Source organism: Gadus morhua, chromosome 9 (genome assembly GCF_902167405.1).
Source record: "Gadus morhua chromosome 9, gadMor3.0, whole genome shotgun sequence".
Lineage (NCBI taxonomy): Eukaryota > Metazoa > Chordata > Actinopteri > Gadiformes > Gadidae > Gadus > Gadus morhua.
The window spans coordinates 18766878-18787259 of NC_044056.1; the positions used below are offsets into that span (position 1 = coordinate 18766878).

The following is a 20382-nucleotide window of genomic DNA, read 5'->3' on the forward strand; positions in this document are numbered from 1 at the left end:
TGGCATGCCAGGTTTAAAAGCACAGGCGCTCGAATCAGGAACCAGACATACAAACACTAATTTACCTTATGGTCGTGTTTCTATTCATGATACCATTATTTTTCATATTTTCTACTTATTTCAAGCGACAGCGTATAGCACTGGTATTTTCCGTGCTTTTACCTTGATATTTCAATGCCTGCTGGAGACGTCTTGCGGCAGTGTATGGATGGAAATTCAGATGGTTCCATGTATCTGAGTGGATCTCCCTGACGTTCCCGAGCCTGGTAGACCATGAAGACAGGGCTCTTTGGGCAACATGTTTATCGCCCCCTGCAGGTTGAAATTCCAGTGGGGCTGCAAAACAGGGAGGAAACTTAAAATAACTAATCTGATTACTTAGAAAAATAGCTGAAGCACAATCTTTGACCATTTTGGGGCCAGCGATGCATGCAGTTAAGCATAGTAGTTCCTCGCTGGAAAGAGACAATTATTCCAGCAGCGATCCCAAGAACTGCTGTTGTATAAGGTTATATTTATAATTTTGCATCCATATTTTCATGTATTTATTATTTCAGGCATAAGTCTGGCTCTTTTTTTTAATATAGCTTTGCAAAAATCTGTCCACCAGCAAAATCTCAAATGACAAGAAAAAGGGGAAGAGAAAACCGGGCTGAGATAAGTTCAGTTTTATAATCCTTACCCACTGGGAGGACAGCAGGTGTAGAAAAAAAGCCATGTTCTTTTGATTATACTGTAGAGAACACTAGCTTATCGTTCCTGATCACTGAGCACAGCTAGCAGGAAAAAGCTAAGTCTCACAGCCGCTGGGAGCACTACAGTGGGTGACGGTTATGTTTGAATTACCCTATCCTGTCATGTTGACAGAAACAGACAACCCGGCAATTTGATGTGTTTCACGGTGGACACTTTTCTATTGGATGGTAGATGTCAGTGTGAAAGAAATATAGGTGTACATGTGACAGTATTGGCCTGCACTTAACAACTGGGATGGCTTCAAGGACTTTGGTTTGAAGAGAAAGCTATTCATGCCTGCATGTCTTTCAGAAATTCATAATTCTCAAGTATAATCAAGGCTGTGAGTGTTTTGTTTAGTTCAGTATTTTATTGTCAACTAGAAATCAATAAAAGCTCATTCCCTCTCTAGCCTGCCCATGTAGTCCAGGCCCGGCAGAAGAACAGTTCTAACATGGCACATCTAAAAATAAGGCAGGATTGAGTCATATTGGAAGTCATAGGAGAAGCACAGATTTCACTCGGCATGTAGAGGATCATTACATTACTGCCATCAAGACTTTGTTTGGTTATGGGATGTTGGTTTTGAAGCCTGAGACAATACCCAATGAAAGCCAATGTCATATCGAGAAATATATGATCATTATTATGATTGACGTTGACTGGCAGATCTGTGAGATAAAATATGAAAAGGAAGGCAGAGAGAACACAAATAGCTAAGATATCTGGAAACTTTTGACAGGTAATTTACCTGAATAACATTTCCAACTCCAGATATGGACTGATAGGACTTGTCATTTGCCAATTGTGATCAACTAACTGACACACAGTAACTGTTTATTTGCCTTCATTCTAAGAAATGACAGACAATCAATGATTGTATATGACCAAATAGGACTAACCTACACTTTGAACATGTGAACAACATCTAAAATAACATGAATACCTATAGTGATGAAAATTTCGAATCCCGTGTGAGTGAAACATTCAGGTTAGGAATAAATCACGCAACATTTCTCTATTTTTTCTCTGTATTGCTTAATTCAAGGTTTATAATGCGGTTTTACGTTGCCACAACACTCACTGAGTGCTCTCGTCCGCGCACCTACGCACAGACACATAACTGCATGTCATTTATCTTTTGAACATGAACGTGGACGTGCTTCTGTGGACACACATTAACACAATGAATCAGCAGTTGGCTCTCCTCAGCGGATGCTTTGATCCGTGTGTGTGTGCATGCGTTCATGCGTGTGTGCTTGTCTGAGTGTGTGAGTGTGTGTGTGTGTATGTGTGTGTGTTTACAGCCCAAACATTTTTATTAATTATGCCTTCAGGCATTGAAAATCCTCATGAAAACATTCCTCATGGTGACACAGAATAACAGCATGGTGTTTTGAAATCAAGTCTCCTGTGGCTTTTTGACTGCGTTTTGCTGCCCATTTCACTTCATTATGCCAGCAAATTTCCACTCAGCATCAAAACTGAACTGCATGCCTCTATATTGTCTTGGAAAATGCATTAAGCACACAGACAGACACAAAGACACACAGACACACACACACTCACACACGCACACGCACACGCACAAACACACACACACACACACACACACACACACACACACACACACACACACACACACACACACACACACACACACACACGTCACACACACACACACACACACACACACACACACACACACACACACACACACACAGCCACCCACCCAACCACAATAATTTGCAATTTAAAACGCGGTTCCCAGATGATACTTTTTGTGAGTCAAAACATTTTGTTAGAATTTAAAAGAGTTGAAGCACCTGCACCAAATACATGGGCGTGCATTTCTAATGGAATTACTTCGGATTTCAGTGCATTTCTATTCAGGACACATTCTTTTCAGTTTTTTCCCATTTTCAGAATTTTCATGTCTAACATCATTCTTTTTAACATTTAATTTATTATTTTATCATTCTTCCGTTGTATCATATTTTTCTTCATAATCCACATAAAATAATTTATTACTTGATTTCAGTTCCAGTCTGCAAACAAATTATGCTTTTATTATGAACTAGTTAAGTATTGCAAGTAAGTACAGAGTATTATTTCACCAGATAGATATCAAGTCGTTATATTTTTGCTGGTTGATAACTCATGAGCTGCGACTGTGTTTTCTTACCATAGTATGAACATTGCTGGATCTGACCGCTGCACATGCATGGCTGCTTGTAAAGATAATGCATGGTCCCTTTGGCATGTACCTCGGCCCACATGCAGCAGCACCGAGGTAACCTGAGCCTATGGGGCTCATCAACGTTAGATTGAACCTAAACGCGCTTCAGACACTGTAGAAACTACCAGGCCAATAAATATTTAAAAGGTCACAAGAAAACAGAAGAAATAATGAGAACAGAAGCACTAGGCGTAAAATAAGTGAGAGTTCTATATTTAATTATATTAGTTTAGCTTGTGCTTTGTATGTGTCATTTAAATTAATTTATAATCAATCCAGAAGGATTGGGTTTTTCAGTCCTGATTGAAATTGATCAAAGATTTTATTATAAATGTGTGTGTGTGTGTGTGTGTGTGTGTGTGTGTGTGTGTGTGTGTGTGTGTGTGTGTGTGTGTGTGTGTGTGTGTGTGTGTGTGTGTGTGTGTGTGTGTGTGTGCATGTACAAATGTGCATACGTGCCTATGTTAATATATATTAACGTAACAATCACCAGAACTTATGCTACATGTATGCAGGAATGTCTTCTTAATTACTCTGGTTGAATTACAGTTCCATTTATAGATGACAACGTGGGTCTGTACTAGGGATGTGTTGGTCGCGACCGATTCGTTACAACGAACAAATCCCGAACGTGAACGACAAGAACTGGTTCCCCAAAACAAGAAGAACTGGTTCTTTGATTCTTTTTTTTAAACATAAACCAAAAATATGGCCACGTAAATAAAATATACAAACAAACAGGGCTTCGTCTCCCCGCGACTTATATTGATTGAGTCTACAACGTTCTCAAAGATTCAGCCAATGAGAGGCAGCAATGGTGTTGGAATGGCACCTGGGTAAACCAATGACAAGGCGGTACCGTCGAATATGCGCGCTTTCTGTCTGACGTATCTTGGGTCATACCATTCGACGTGGGGCCACTCATATATCCCCCTACATTTTTTTCGAAAATAGACTTGACCTCCATCTGTTTATTGGATAATCGCATTTCCCAATCCCAGGAGTCTTTGCTCCATTCTACGTCAATTTAAGAACAAACAAAGAAATTAAACTGCAGTTCGTATTTTTTATTTATGACCATGAAAGTTCTGTAATGCCTGAACAATGAAGAATTAAATGTAAAGTAAAATAAAATTATAAATGTAAAACCATGAATGAAATATAGAGAGTAAGCAAGTGGTATAAATATTGGTGGGACGTTTGGTTATACTATATAGTGTATCTTCTCGATTTCCACGGGGTTTAGAGCCTAGAAATGGTTTAAATTATGCTCACGGCCGTCTCGCGGGGGGGGCGGCAGACACCAAATGACGTAATCTGACGTAACGAACGAATCAAAACGAACGAATCAAATAAACAAATCGTTATAGTGAACTGAACTGAAAGAACTAGTTCCCGGAAAAGAATCATTTTGCCCATCCTTAGTCTGTACTGTACTGCACCAATAAAACCATCAACCTATTGCAATAGTTGCTGGATCCTTCTTAAGAGCTCTTTGGAGCCCTGTGGCTGAGCTGGTCAGGCCTGTTTACAATGTATACACAAAATGTTTACATCCTTAACAGCATTTATTTGGGGTCAGGGATTAAGCGTCAAATTAAAAAGTTCAGTCAAAAGTGCAGTTAGGCTCTCCACTGGGTCCTTAAGGCAAACATAACGAGCAACTAAGCAAAAACTGCAAACTGCAGGGCACCACAAACTCTGGAGCATAGAATACCGCACTGGCAAAAGTCTCAGACTTGCTCAAAATATCGTCATTTCAGCAGGAAGTGATGTCACTTATGGGTATTCAACCATTCTCTTTTTTACGTATTATCGATTCTTATTTGAGGCCCAAAAAAAAATTGTCCGCCACCGGGAATCACAAATATCTGTCATTAAAAAACGTCAACATCGCATGTGAACGCCCGCAATGCTGTCCGCCCACCGCCGTCACAACAGTCCTTGTCCCAATCGTCTCGCACGACGCACACGGCACAGCTAACCCGCATCTCCCACCCCCGTCACACTCTCTCTACCCTCCCCTCCTCAGAGGCGAACGTGCGTGCGGCGGTGTCGAAGGGCTACGTGTCTGGCCTGCTGACTCTCTACCAGGACTGGCACAGCGGGGACGTGGGACACGCGGCCATCGGGATCCGCCTCGCTCTGCTGCGATGCCTCCATCAGGTCGCCCACAGCGCCGCCGGCAGGGAGGCCGTGCTGGCCCATGGGGGGATCCGCCTCCTGTTCCAAACCACACAGGTTGTTCTCTTTCTGGCTGTGCCCGGGCCATCCTTCCTTGGCGCGTCTTGTCTTATGTGGGCTTTTCTCTTTCCACAGCGTTTTTATTTTTTAACATAGAGAATGCTGCAGTGGAAGCCAATATCGTGTCGGAATCAAAAATAGGGGCTCACGGTTGTTTCATGCCAACTATTGGTCTGTTTACAGTGTTTCCGGTAGCAAGTGGCTAAATGAGACCAGAAAACAATGGGGATACATCTTAGGGAAGAAAATAGTTCCCTAAGATGACTTCCACCGCACAATTTCATTTTGGCCGAAATACCGGCTCACCTTCAGTCATTATGATCAGGGTTTTTGTGTCGGATGCACACATGTGATGGATAAAAGACAATGTTTTTATAGCATTGCCAATGCTTTTATCGTGGCCTATTTATTGCAAAAATACTGCTGCAACATGTTTCCCACAGCATGGATTTTAATATATAATAAATATATATCTGGGCTGTCTAGGCAACAAATGACAGAATGCTTCCGATTATTTTTAGATTCTCAACAGACACCAGAATCACAGCGATGTTCCACAGCCAAAGCCACATAATGGAAGTCATAGAAAACAGGATTTCATTTTTCTGGTCGACGTCCCTGGTGTCACGAGTAGGAGTGCAGTTTGAAATCAAGCTATTGAATGGTTGTTTACATGCAGTTTATTTGTTCTGTTTTTGTGTGTTGCTTTACAGGCCTGTCTGTCCTCTCCAGGCACGGAGGCCCTGGTGGAGCCCTCGGTTCAGCTGATGAGGAGCTGCCAACCTAAAACACCCCTTCCTTTGAGATCCGATCACTCCGCCTACTCCTTCCCCCTGCCCGGGGGAGAGTACCCCGCTGCCGCATTGGGCAGCACAGGTAAATATCAATAACAACCTTACCCAGGACTGATGCTCCAAATGTGCGTTAATGGTGAGAGAGAGAGAGAGAGAGAGAGAGAGAGAGAGAGAGAGAGAGAGAGAGAGAGAGAGAGAGAGAGAGAGAGAGAGAGAGAGAGAGAGAGAGAGAGAGAGAGAGAGAGAGAGAGAGAGAGAGAGAGAGAGAGAGAGAGAGAGAGAGAGAGAGCGCGCGAGCGAGCGAGCTGGACTTCCGGGTATGCTTTGGAGGGAACTTGTGTTTAAGGGATATCCATTTCCCCTTCTGTGTTTTTCATATAGCTTCATTCAATTCTTCTTAAAAAAAACCTCTCCTTGCTTCTGTCTTTTCGTTCTCCTTATCAATTTTCTTATCATTCTGGCTCCTGGGGCCGCTAACCGGCACACATACACTCATAGGAAAAAGGGACCGGAAATAACTTTGCCGTAGACCTTAACCCTTATGCCGCAATACACAAGCCTCTCCCAGCCGCGTGTAGACACAGCAGCGCTTCCGAGCCCTCTTTCCTCTGTGTCACTGTGTATGTAATGAAATGCAAAGGCGCTCTGGATCAAAGCCAGTGTTCAGAGATGCAGGGCAGTGATCTCTCTCGGTGTTGACAGATCAGATGAGATGAGGTTCAAGGGTGCGTGGTGACCCATTGAGGAACGCTGCTGCGTCTGCTGTCTGGTATACTCACGCATCTCTAAGCAGAGGTTGAGAGGGGCCTTTGGGTTTTAAAATCGAAAACACAATTCCAGCCTTTTCTGGAATTGTGCTAAAGTTCTAGTTTTAGAGAGCAAGAATTATCTGGCAACCTACACTTGTGGTCCTCTTGGGTGGTTTTCTACACAGACCTTTATAGGCTTTGTTGAAATAGTAGTTATAGTAGTAGTGCTGTAATAGTAGCATTGGTAGCAGTCCTGTTATATTCCTGGCATATCCTTGGATATCCTTCATGAAATATGTCTTCACCAACACTCATAGTGAATTGCCTCAGCGGGTACAGTGCCAGATATTAAGATATTGGTATCTAAATAGTAAACCCCAGTTGGGTCTCCAGCAGCCAAACTATGCGTGAAGTGAAGTGCAGAAGCAATGCTATCGTTCTGAATACATACATTTATCTGGAAGACAATTTCTGCGGGAAGCCAAATTGACAACATTTGTAAGTATGTTGATTGGACGATGAAGATATTTTGAGGAAAGATGAATGAAACAATTAGACATTAATGTAATCTCAGGCATTATCCCCCATGGTGATACAAATTAGACGCTGTAGGGTGTGTGACATTCTATGGAATAAAGTTAAATATGCTGCCATCATAGTGAGGGGAAATTAGGAGACATGGCCACTTTGCTGTCTATCTGCGCTGTATAACTTAATATAAAATATTCAGATTTAAAAAAACACATTTATTAAACATTCATAGAAATACTGATTTGTTGTAACGTAGCTTGATTTTAATTGTTGTTCTTCTTATATTCAGTTTTTGACTTATGAACCTGCCTACATATTTTTCAGGTTAAAACTGGAAACTGTACAATAAAGTGCCCACACTGAAACACTACAGCTTTCGACTTGACCTTCACTTTGTAACGCACAGCCAATAAAAGTATCTGTGATTACCGGCCCGGGACTTTACAGCTTGGCTGAAAGGGGGGAGGGTCAGCAAGAGAGAATGAAGGATTGTGGAGAAGAGGGAATAAAGGAAAGGCAATTGGGAAGGGAGAACAAAAACTCAAAAGAAAGTGAAAGAAGGAAAGACCGAAATGAACTGAACAGAGGAGTTAGGGAAAGAAGGGTAACATCAGGGTTAGCTAAACCTTCACTTGAATGAAACACACATATGCGCACACAGCACACATACACACACGCGCACACACACACACACACACACACACACACACACACACACACACACACACACACACACACACACACACACACACACACACACACACACACACACGCAGGCACACGCTTGAGCACACACACATGTAACATGCATCATTCTCTGTGTCTAGCTGTGAGCAGCGAAGAGGAGAGCGAGGATGAAGATAATGAAGATGGGAGCCAAGAGAGTGAGAACAAGGACTTTGTGAGTGACCTACTCAGCGTGTATGTTGCGTTCCTTTGTGACAATATATTTAATTTGCCAAACCGCCATCCTGTTTGCTGTGGACTGCGTGGCTGTGTGGCTATGTGTTCAGATGAATGAAAGAGTGAGTGAAGCAATGCCAAAGGATTGACAATTGTATAGTTCAGAGATGATCACTGAAAAAGGAGAACGATAAAATAGGGGGTTCGCCCGCGTTCAATATTGACGTCTTCGGCAAAGACATGCGGGAGACCCTCTCGAATAAATGCGCAGCCACTTGATTGTTGAGAGAGATGGGGAGGGAGAAGGGAAACACATTTTAAAAAGCGAACAGGCCATGGCCATGATTGAAAGGAAGAAAGGAGAGAGAGGAATGTTGTGGAATTCTAATAAAAAATGAACAACTTGACAATGGCGCGAGTGTGAGAAGAAGAGAGATGGAGAAGCTGCCGGGGGATGGATGGAGGGGAATGGAGAGGAGGACGGGCTTTCAGGGTGAAGGACGGCGGGCAGGCCGTGAAGGCCGGCAGGGAGAGAAAGCAAGCTTTGAAGTGCGATGAGTGGAGGTTGTGAATGGGTTAGTGAATGGGAAAACAGATCGCAAATAGCACTTGTGGATGATGATAGGCAATGGGCGACGATGTCTGTGAAATCTGCCGGTGCTCAATGACATGTCGCAGTATTCGAACATATCTGGTGCTGCAACAATGCGTCATTATGTGGAGGTGCTGAGGATAGGTCACACGGCGAGCTGGGATGACTTCCCGCACCACCCTACTGTCCCACCCCGGCCATTCCTCCCTCCCCAGCCATCCCTGCCATTAATCTGCAATGAGGTGGTGGAGATAATGAGCCGCAGGAAGGAAGGAGAGAGGAGTAGGAGGAGAATGTAAATGGGGGAAAAGAAGAGGGGGTAGATGAGAGAGAGAGGGAGAGAGGGGGGGAGGGAGAGAGAGAGGGGGGAGAGAGAGAGAGAGAGGGGGGGAGAGAGAGAGAGAGAGAGAGAGAGAGAGAGAGAGAGAGAGAGAGAGAGAGAGAGAGAGAGAGAGAGAGAGAGAGAGAGAGAGAGGGGGAGGGAGGGAGGGAGGGAGGGAGGGAGGGAGAGAGAGAGAGAGAGAGAGAGAGAGAGAGAGAGAGAGAGAGAGAGAGAGAGAGAGAGAGAGAGAGAGAGAGAGAGAGAGAGAGAGAGAGAGAGAGAGAGAGAGAGAGAGAGAGAGAGAGAGAGAGAGAGAGAGAGAGAGAGAGAGAGAGAGAGAGAGAGAGAGAGAGAGAGAGAGAAAGTGAGAGTGAGAGCCGGGACGAGGTTTGGATGAGGTAAAGCAGAGCTCAAACCCAGGGAGGACAGAAGGGCTGAGGGATCTGAGGGAGGTTTGGGAAGAAGAGAGGACGGAGAAAAGCATTGGATTTGAGACGATGAAAGGACTGAAAGGAAGGAAAGGAGCAAAAGAGGGAAACGAAGAGATTGGGGAGTAGCTTTGCCATTGCGATCGAGGAAGACCATGAGGAAGGAGGGGGTTTGCAGGATCTGTGTTGGATCAGAGGAGAGTAGACTGTGTGTGTGTGTGTGTCCGTGTGTGCATGCGTGTGTGCGTGCGTGCGTGCATAAACCATACAAATGCCCACATTGTTGGTATCTGATTGTCTGTCTACCTCACAAAATAAGCTATATGGTTTCAGTGTGTGAAAGAAACAACATTTATACAATCAAATCATCAAAGTATATGATTGCAGACATCTCTGCCAGACACTTATGTTTAGTGTCTTTCTTCCATCTAAAAGCACATAACAGCAAATGGGATTGGGAAGTCAATGGCACCTGTCTAAGCATCTTTCAGTCGATGGCTATCCATCTATAAATACATATATATTCCAGTGAGCAGGTCAAAGACATGCTCGCTTTTTTGTGTCTGATTGTAATAATGCGCTACTATGAAAACATAACAAAAGATAGCCCTCACTGATCTTTGAGACCATACGAGTCATTTAAGGTGTGTTCTGTTTGCGTTTGCTCGCATGCGTGATTGTGTGTGTGTGTGTGACTCCAGGACGATGACCTGGAGACGGACCTGAACACCCTTAGAAGTCGCCCCGAGCCTGACCGCCCCAGAGAACAGCTGGCGCAGTACAGCCTGTTCTGTCCGGAGCTCACACACGACTTCCAGGTGTGTGTTGTTGTCAGAACGTACTAACATGCAGGGTTTTGTACGTGTGGTTGAGGTTTCGTTGAAATCAGCTTCATCTCCTTAAGAGCCCTAGAACCGATCATTAGCAGTGACTTCGTGCTGGGAATCTCACGGCAAGCGTTTCGCGGACCAGGTCAATCAGCAATATATAAGAACGACAGCAGGGTGGCCATTCATTTTTATCGAGCAGCAGAGGTTAAGCAGATTTATTGTGTAACAGAAAAAATACATGAAAACCCACATACATGAATAACCGATGGGGCCCTATCTTGCATCCGGCGCAATTGACTTTCTACAATCGTTGCTAGTTTGCAACTTTATTGCATTTACGCCCAAACCACACATACGGGTAGTTAGGCTACTTCAGACCAACCCTTTTTAGATTTGCGCCGGGCGCAAGAGTCATTTATGCGCCGTAGAACCGCCCACAAAGCTACTTGCGCTTGGCCCATCACACTTGCGTTTCAGACAGTTAAAATAGGACCCATGGTGTCAATGTGGAAGGGATTAGAGTCCATTATACAAATGGACAATGGTATTCATTAGATGTAGATGATGGCATATTAGACGCTGTCTATATGTCAATAGGCAATACATTAGAAGAAGGAGAGGCAATACTTTTCTATAATGAATTTATGAAATTGATCTAGCCTCAATCACCTTTTAAGTCATGTTTAATTTGTTTGGGAGGTTTTCCATACATCAGTGAGGACAACAAAATGTTTGGGTTATTGTGTCACTTAAATGAGTTGCACAAGAAATTAATTGAAAGTGGGGGGGACAAAGCATTGTGACACACAAAGAGCACGCTAGAATGTGAGTGTGTGGGTGTGCTTGTGCGCGTGTTTTTGTGCCTGGGAGCTAGAGAGAGAGAGAGAGAGAGAGAGAGAGAGAGAGAGAGAGAGAGAGAGAGAGAGAGAGAGAGAGAGAGAGAGAGAGAGAGAGAGAGAGAGAGAGAGAGAGAGAGAGAGAGAGAGAGAGAGAGAGAGAGAGAGAGAGAGAGAGAGAGAGAGAGAGAGAGAGAGAGAGAGAGAGAGAGAGAGAGAGAGAGAGAGAGAGAGAGAGAGAGAGAGAGAGAGAGAGAGCTGGTGTCTCTTTTCTCTAATCATACATGGTCATTATCATCATGACTTACACAGCTGTTACCGCAGGTAGACATGATTCATTAGGGCAGAGAGGACAGTAGAGTGAGCAAGGATTATAGAGAGAGAGAGAGAGAGAGAGAGAGAGAGAGAGAGAGAGGGATCAAGGCCTAATATCACACATGATAATTACCACCGTGCCTTACACGGCTATCATCAAAGGCAGACATGAGTGATGTCGAGAAGAGGGAGGGGGGGCTTCGGAAAGAAAGAAAGACAAAAAGAGAAGAGGAAGGAGGAAGAGGAGACAGCGAAGGGAGCGCGAGAGTCTGTCAGCGTATGCATGAGCGAGTGACAGAGACAGAAATAGCGTGGCGCGTTGGCTGCGGATATGACAGAGACAGATGGCGGGTAATGAATGAGCCGCGCGGGCTGTGGTAATGTTTCACGCGGCGGAGCCCGGGATGGCATCCGACTTGACTCGTGATAAATGCGATAATGCCTTTGCTAATAGGTCGCACACTCTCGCGCGCGTTTTCACTAACAAACATATCGCCGCGCCGCCGAGACGCGTTGGCTCAGCGAGGGGGGAAAAAAAGGGGAGAAAACGGGGCCGACGTCATGATGAAACACTTTTAGTGTTTCTGTAAGCGCCGTCTTTCACCCCCAAAAGAATGTAAAGCGACACGCTTGACAGCTTAAATGCGAGTAATTGTGATGGGGTACAGAAGAGGCAGGTATTTCCCTCTTTCCGTAATGACTGCTCTTTCATTACTTCTCACGGCTGTCGGAGATTATTTATACGAACACCTGGTTGCGTATGCGGCAGATATTATAACAACGTCAAAAGATGTAATATAAACATGCTTTTTGAGTGGGACACGTTTTCGTGTTTCGTTCTGTTTTCTCTGGCTTGACTTTATCTGAAAGGGGATGTGTCTCTTGTCTCTTATTTCTGAACACATCGCATGGGTGACGATGAGGATGCCGCCATATTGTTTTTAGCACCCGTCACAGTAACCTTTTAGAACACCCTGCCACATTTCAGGCGACCTATACTTTTTTCCGAAAACATAATGATTTCTCGGATGCAAAGTTGTGATATCTATGGTTGGGGAGAGTCATGCGAGCAGAGATGCTATCCCGCCGCTAAAAAAAGGTTCTGGGTTTGATTCCCCTTGGCAGATTCTGTCAAGTCCTTAAGCAAGATGTATAACCCTACCCAGGTGAGGGGTGCTGGTTCAGCCAACCTGTCCACTGTGCCCCACCCTCCACTGCCTTCCACACACACACACACACACACACACACACACACACACACACACACACACACACACACACACACACACACACACACACACACACACACACACACACACACACAGGCAAACGGCCAATTGAATGCTATCGGCCTATCTGTACATCAATATATGCACTTCATATATTCAGTCAAGGACGTTATAATGCTATATAATGTCATTGGCTGTTGCTTGGCCCCATAATGTTATTATACCATTAAGGTTTAACACCAGTACACGTTCGTTAACTTCTTTCCCCTCTGTAATTTCCAACGTGGCTGTTTCGATAGGAATCATTGGCCCTGATTACTCTACCATTTGCTGATACTGAAATATGACAGACATAACTGACATATTCTGCTACTGAGGTGATCATTTTTGTTTCTTGCTGATATTTTTTCGTGTTTTTCTAGGTGTTGGCTCAGCGATATTAAAAAGTGGAGGCTTTTTATCTCTCCATCTGGGCTGTGCTGTATAGCAATATCTCTGCTCTGGGATAGCGTGACGCTGTAGTTATTGGTTTAAAGTAGTGCTTCTATGAAGGAGGACAACCAAATGCTATTCAGGAGTCAATGCATATTCATGTACCGTAAATTGAATCGATACATTCAATTTTCAGGAACACAATGATACGTTGTGGACTATACTTTCCAGCAAAACTTTCCCCTTCAGAAAATCAGTTGTTGTGTTTGAATGGAAATTGGAACCATGAGATTTATGTGATAAACACACACACACACGTTCACACACACACACACACACACACCAACACAAACACACGCACACGCACACACACACACACACACACACACACACACACACACACACACACACACGCACACACATGTTTCCGCCAGGAACTGGAATCTGGCTCTGAGCCCGAGGAGAGCTCCTCTTCGTCATCAACAGCTTCATCTTCATCATCATCGTCTGATGAGGAGGCTTTCCTTCTGAGCTGTTCTCCTCCTCCTCGTCCTCCTCCAACATGTCTCAGGAGAGACGGGAGGAGAATGGACAGGGAAGGTGCTGGTTCACCCAGCAGCAGCTCATCGGGAAGCTCCCCAGGCAGCCCGGACACAGCAGGAGAAGGCCCACAAGGTCAGGACTATTCCGGGGAACAGGTCTGCACCTCAGCACAATGAACCTGAAAAGACAACAACTGTAGACTGTATGTTTTAGAGTCAATCCATGACTTTTGAGGTTTGTGAAATAGCACTGCAACATGATTACTCTGTGCATGCTTTTTCAGGTGAAAATGTGGGGATTGTTCGTCGAATTCGTCATTCTTGAAACAGTCGTCCCCAAAATGAAGAACATCGTATCTTGTCTTAAAACCCACTTGAATGATTAAAGGCCTCGAGATTATTGCCTGATTATCTAAAATCCTGAGATTTTAGATAATCACGGGCAAATTTGTGTGAGCCCTTAAACTGAATGGTTGCCAAAACTAATACCATTTAAATAAAAAAACTAACTCTTACCCTATTTCTCTCTTTCCCTTTTTCTCTCTCACTTCCATATCTCGCTCTCACTCGCATCCTCACAATCTCTCTCTAACGCTCTGCTTTTGCTCTTGCTTTCCCTGTAACTCTCTCCTGCTCTCACCCTCTCCAGTTGCCCAGTTGGAGCCTCGTGATTTCCAAAGTCGGGGGTCCATCTGCAGCAGCCTTTCACGTGGGACAAAGAGCAAAGACAGGACGTAAGTGGACCACACTCATCCTTCTTCGAAATCAATCCAAAGGAAAAACACGAAAAAGAAAAATCAAGATTTCGTCCAATGGTATCCTGTCAATTGTGTTTAAAGGGTTTAATCCGTTCAAACACTATTGGACGAAGCCTAGATGTTTGGCTTCAGTGGTGTCCTTTCAATGGTTGTCCTTTCAATTGGCAAATTCTTTCATACCTTTCTGAAACATGTTTTCAGATAGTTTTTATATTTTTAGACAAAATGGAAAGGGGGTCTAATAAGGTAACGCAAGGCACATCAAAAAGAGTTCAAAGCCACAACTTCTCCTACATTAGCATCCGTAATGGTTCCCAACCTTGATTCATCAGGCAAACTGCCCACGTCTGCAGCCTTCTATGTCTGACTGCAGCCTTCTTATCCATCTTCCTCATATAGTGCTGCTTGAACCCTCCTTAGGTCCTGCTCCGTGCATCGCAAAGCACTGCTTGACCTGTTGCTCATATTCTCACGCCATCAGCCCACACAGAAATTAAGTGCTTGGGCTTCCTACGAAACAGAGGCCCTTCACGCAATGATTTTATGAACGTTAATATCACATCTTTCAGGTTTGTAGGCTTTTGAAAGAATACATTTTCAGTTTGGCTCCCTAACATTGCGCTACATTTCCGGTGCGTCAGTGCTCCTATTGTGCAAGCCTCAATAATGAACAACAAAAGGCACCCAAACAAAAAGGCCTCCTACACACCAATCCTCCAATCCCCTCCTAGGAAAGAGAGGACTCCGCACGAGTGGGGGTCCGACGGCGACGGGACAGGGCCAGGGAAGGTGGAAGAGGGGGAGAGGGAGAGGGAGGAGGAGAGGAGAGAAGAGGCTCATCAGAGCAGCCTGGTGGAGCGGCTGCTGGCCAGCCACGGCGCGCACGTTCCCCACCACGACCCACAGCTGTACCGGGCGGCAGCCGCCCTCACCAGGTCCATCCCCGGCTTCAGCATCCTGGCCTTCCCGGACTTCTGGGGACACCTGCCCCCCCCCGGCCTGGAGCGGATGGCGCCACGCGGGCCCGCAGTGCAGAGGTACCGCCTCTCTGTCTGTCTCTCCATGTCTTTGAGAGAGACATCGATGTATGGCCGTTCAATATGATCCATGCGTTTGAATTGGTTCGCGTTAACTCACAAACATTAGTGCGTACAGACACACGCGTTGACTTTCCCGCGGCACACACACACATACACACACACCAACGCACACACCAACGCACACACACACACACACACTCACACACACACACACACACACACACACACACACACACACACACACACACACACACCAGTCATAATATAGCTGGTGTGGGCATGAATGAGTCATTGACATACACACATGCATACACACACACACACACACACACACACACACACACACACACACACACACACACACACACACACACACACACACACACCACTCTGTAGTTCAAAGAACTTCAAAGAACCCGGATCAACAGTGTTTGACTATGCTTTCCTTTCTGACCCCATTAAAAAAATTGATCTGTTCACTCTGAGCGAACAGTGATTTAAGAACACAATCCGCCTTCGGCCAAATGTGAAATGTAGCTTTTCAGGGTTTGAGTGAAATGTAGGTAAATGGCCTGCTCATCTTTCTTATCTCTCATCTTAGACATCCCCTCATCCCACATACGCAGACACAAACACAAACACATGCACACGCACGCACGTACGCATGCAGACACACACACACACAAACACACACACTCACACACAGACACACAAACACACAATCTTGTAGCCGTCATGGCCCCTATGACTTTTCATCATTCTGAGCGTCCCCCGCTGTCCTATTTGCCACCCTATCTGTCCTCTCCTCGCCAGATGTGACAGCACTGATAGCCTCTTCTCCGTTCAAATGCTCTCCCAGTGTGTCTTTCTCTCTCTCTACACCTCTACCTCTCTCTCTCTCTCTCTCTCTCTCTCTCTCTCTCTCTCTCTCTCTCTCTCTCTCTCTCTCTCTCTCTCTCTCTCACCCTCACTCTCACTCTCACTCTCTCTCTCTTTCTCTCTTTCTCTCTCTCTCTCCACCAATCTATCTCTCTACACCTCTCTCTCTCTCTCTCTCTCTCTCTCTCTCTCTCTCTCTCTCTCTCTCTCTCTCTCTCTCTCTCTCTCTCTCTCTCTCTCTCTCTCTCGCGCTAATTCTCTACCTCCCTCTTATCTCTCTCTCCCTCTCATCTCTTTCCTGCAGTGATATCGCTCTTACTCTCTCCTTTATTAGTGATATGTCTTCTTTAAGCCCTGACAGTAGTCATAACCTCACAGCTCTGTTATTCTCCAATCATTTACTGCTTCAGACATGTTGTCTCCTTTGGACCTCCCCCCCTCTCTGTCTTTCTCTGTGTGTCTCTACATCTCTCTCTAGCTGTCGACACAGATTTTTTTCCGCCCTGCCTCGTTTACATACATGCTGCAAGTTGTACAATACGCGTGCATGTATGCTTAGATGTGGGTTTTAAAATCAGAACACAGGGTTTATGAAAATTGTGAGTTGTATTATTGCAGCAATAGTGTAATGGAACAGCCCTCGTCAGGGTTTTAAAAAAGTGCTGCTTGAAGGTGCAGTGTCTAGAAGTTACTGGGATCTGGCAGAATGGACTTCTGCCAGTATATAATAAATATATTATATAATATAATATTCATAAGTGTGTTTTAATTTGTGTATCATCCTATGAAGTAAGAATTGCTGTGTTTTCATTACCTTAGATTGAGCCCTTCTGTGAATTATTCCTTAATCAGATTAAATAACTTAGTGACACTCGTGCCTACTTGCCGATTCAGTTTGCGTAGAGTGAAGTTAAATGTATTCTCCTCTGATAAAAAAGCCTTACGTGCAGATTTCTGTTCATTTTTTACCATCGTTATTCAGTCTATTGCAGATAAAACCGTTTTAATTGCTCCAGTTTTAATTTGAAGGATTGCTACCCTTTCCTTGGGCTCCGCTTTTGTTTTTTTTAAATCCAGCAGACTGGTTGGTCATGAACTGAACCCCCTTCCCTTGAGAACGGATTGGACCTATTATTTTTTAATTTTTTGAAGGGGAACAGGCTTGAGGCCAGTCAAGATCTTAGGAGATCGGATGGACTCACAAGGCTATATGAACGGCGCACTCCAAACACTGAAACTATTTCACGGTCCAGACTCTCTCTATGTGTGCTGCCCAGAAGGTAAAGCAAGCTACCTAGCTTTATTTGATATTCAGAATCCCTGCAAAAACCCCATCTCCCAATCTCCATCTGTTTTATTTTTTAGAACTTTGGCTCCTATTATGCACATTCGACTACCACGAATACAAAACAAAACAAAAAATAGACAAAAAAAGAACCATCGACTCTCCTTGTTTTTCTGATTGCTTTTGCTATTCTAAAGCTGTTAAGTCGAGCCGGTCGAGTTGTCCTGTCGAATCTTGCCTGCACTTCTTTGGATTTCCTCCCAGTGTGATTGCCTATCTAGATGGTCTGCATTTAGGCGCTTTGGATCAAAGTGCATGCTAAATAAATAAACGTAAATGTATGATGAAAATTACAATAACCTACATTTTTAGAGCATTAACTGATTATCAGTGCATTGATTATGTTTTTTTTATTTCCACGTTGTGATGGAGATCAAGGTTTGTGTAAGTGTGTGTGTGTGTATATATTGAAACTATACTCACAACAGTGTATTAGTCTACATCTGTATTTGCCACTAGGGATGGGGTTGTGTCTCGAGTCCCGCGGGCCAGCGCCTCTCTCACAATACACTCCCTTTATGTCTCTCCTCCGAGACATTTTCTCAGCACTTTCAAGAGGCCAACAGACGCTGACATTTAAAAATGTTAAAGACACAATTTCACTCTGAACTTTATCTAATTATGTTTTCTGTCTGTCTGCACTGATATGGAAAAAGGGGATAATGCTTTTTATTTTTTTGCGTATTCTACAGTCCCTTAACATCTCTAATGCTAAGGCTATTTTGCCAGTGCTACATTTGTGAGTAAATTGTCCCACGTGTAGAATAAGATTAGGCCACGGTAATACAAGAGACCTTTCAAGCTCTCTAAGCTAAAAAAAAACTGTCTGGCTATGCCTCGTTCTGTGTCTGTGTGTGTGTGTGTGTGTGTGTGTGTGTGTGTCTTTTTGAGTGTGTGTGTGTGTCACGGTTGAAAATCTGTTATCAAATTTCTGTACTGAATGCTGCTGCTAAAATCAAGAATAAATTGGCAGTTATATTATTTTAATATTAAACATGTATCTTGAGGTATCCGACTTTACGTCTCTCTTTAAATGGACATTATTTTCCTCCGTTCTCTATGTCTTCCCTCAGAACCCACACAAACATGCTGGCACACAGGCACACACAAAAGAAATAGACCACTGTTATGGCGATTTCCATACCTACTGCAAGGTGCATGCACATCTACGGAACGTGCACACTGCTGCATATTCCTATTCATTGGCTTAATTCCATGCATGGGATTTCCAATGTTTACACTAAACCACCATCAAATAATTGGTGTAAGAAGCAATAGAGGCCTGGGTCTCCAGCTAGTCAGATAAGACTCCATGTATTATAAGGCAGGAATGCTTTTCTATCTGCCTAGAAATGAATCCTCACAGACCTCCGGCTATACGAGGGTTGCATGCAGTAAATTCGTCACTAACAGCCCAACATGTATGTAGACGTAGCCTATAATAGAGTGGTACTGATTGTGTTTTAAAGCTCTATATATGGCTCAGCATTTCATTCTGATATACAGTGTATTTAGCTTTCATTGGCTTTGCCTTATAATTTATATGTGCAGATAAAACGCATCCCATCATCAGTCTGTGTGTGTGTATGTATGTGTGTGCGTGCGGCCGTGCGCGTTTATGTGTCTGTGTCTGTGTGTAAGGATATCATCAGGAAAATACAATAAAGGGGAAGGTATAGAATGAGTGAAGGTGTGAATGAGTGAATAGGTTAGTGAGTGAGGTAGGGTGAGTCACCAATAGACAAATATAGTGAGAAGAACAGAGATTGAGTTGCTGAGCTGATGGCAAAGAACAGAAGGAGAACTGGGTCAGAGAGATAGAAAGAGAGCGAGAGAGGGAGAGAGAGAGAGGGGGAGTGAGATTTAAAGGATGAGAGGGAGAAAGAGAGCGATAGAGGGGGAGAGACAGCGGGAGACAGAGAGAGAGAGATAGAGAGAGAAAAGACAGACGGCTTGAGAGTGAGACAGCTTGAGAGTGAGACAGCTTGGAGGCAAGATAGCAAGAGAGAGGGAGCAGTGGCCTGCCAGGGGTTTCCGGGACGCCTCTGAATAAACTCACAGAGATGAGATGACAAATACTCAGACAGTTGGAGGGTTGAAGGCATCTCAGAAAGTATTGAGCAAGTAGGCTCTGGAACAACTCACGACTCCAGCTTTGAATTGTAGGGTAGTGCCAACTCAACGTTTACACAGGTGGCCCGCTGCTGGGATTAACCCATTTGTTTTCACTTGACATATTATTATATTATTATGTGCGGCAGATTAAACACCGCCTCTGGCAATACTCAGATGTGGGAAACATCCTACATTGCAGAATGCAGATACTTTGGTGTTTGGGGAGTAAGATACTGAAGAAACTTCATAATCATTTATCACTTTCGAGGAGAAAGGGCACACATTTTACAGATGAAGTGAAACGTAAGAAAAATATACGAAAATGAAGATGTAATCTAGATTCAAAGGAGCAACTCGGACCCCACGTTTCGTGGACTCAGGGATCAGGAATAAAATGACTTTCTGTTCCCAAAGGAAACTGTTTGAGAAAGGCATACTGATCACGCAAGATGGATTTATTACCACAGCGTCCGGCAGTGGCTTTGCATAGCGTTAAGTCACATGCGCATATGCCGAAAGAACGT

At 44.2% G+C, this 20382-nt stretch overlaps 1 protein-coding gene across 1 annotated transcript in view; it reads left to right on the forward strand.

Annotated features, from left to right (window-relative positions):
* The window catches only part of agbl1 (AGBL carboxypeptidase 1), a 96248-nt gene that overhangs the window by 31593 nt on the left and 44273 nt on the right, over nt 1-20382 (forward strand). The window contains exons 8-14 of the mRNA XM_030366727.1: nt 5007-5215; nt 5932-6094; nt 8120-8193; nt 10239-10355; nt 13614-13854; nt 14371-14455; nt 15211-15516. Coding sequence (XP_030222587.1) covers nt 5007-5215; nt 5932-6094; nt 8120-8193; nt 10239-10355; nt 13614-13854; nt 14371-14455; nt 15211-15516 — 1195 coding nt within the window. The remainder of the gene's footprint in view (nt 1-5006; nt 5216-5931; nt 6095-8119; nt 8194-10238; nt 10356-13613; nt 13855-14370; nt 14456-15210; nt 15517-20382) is intronic.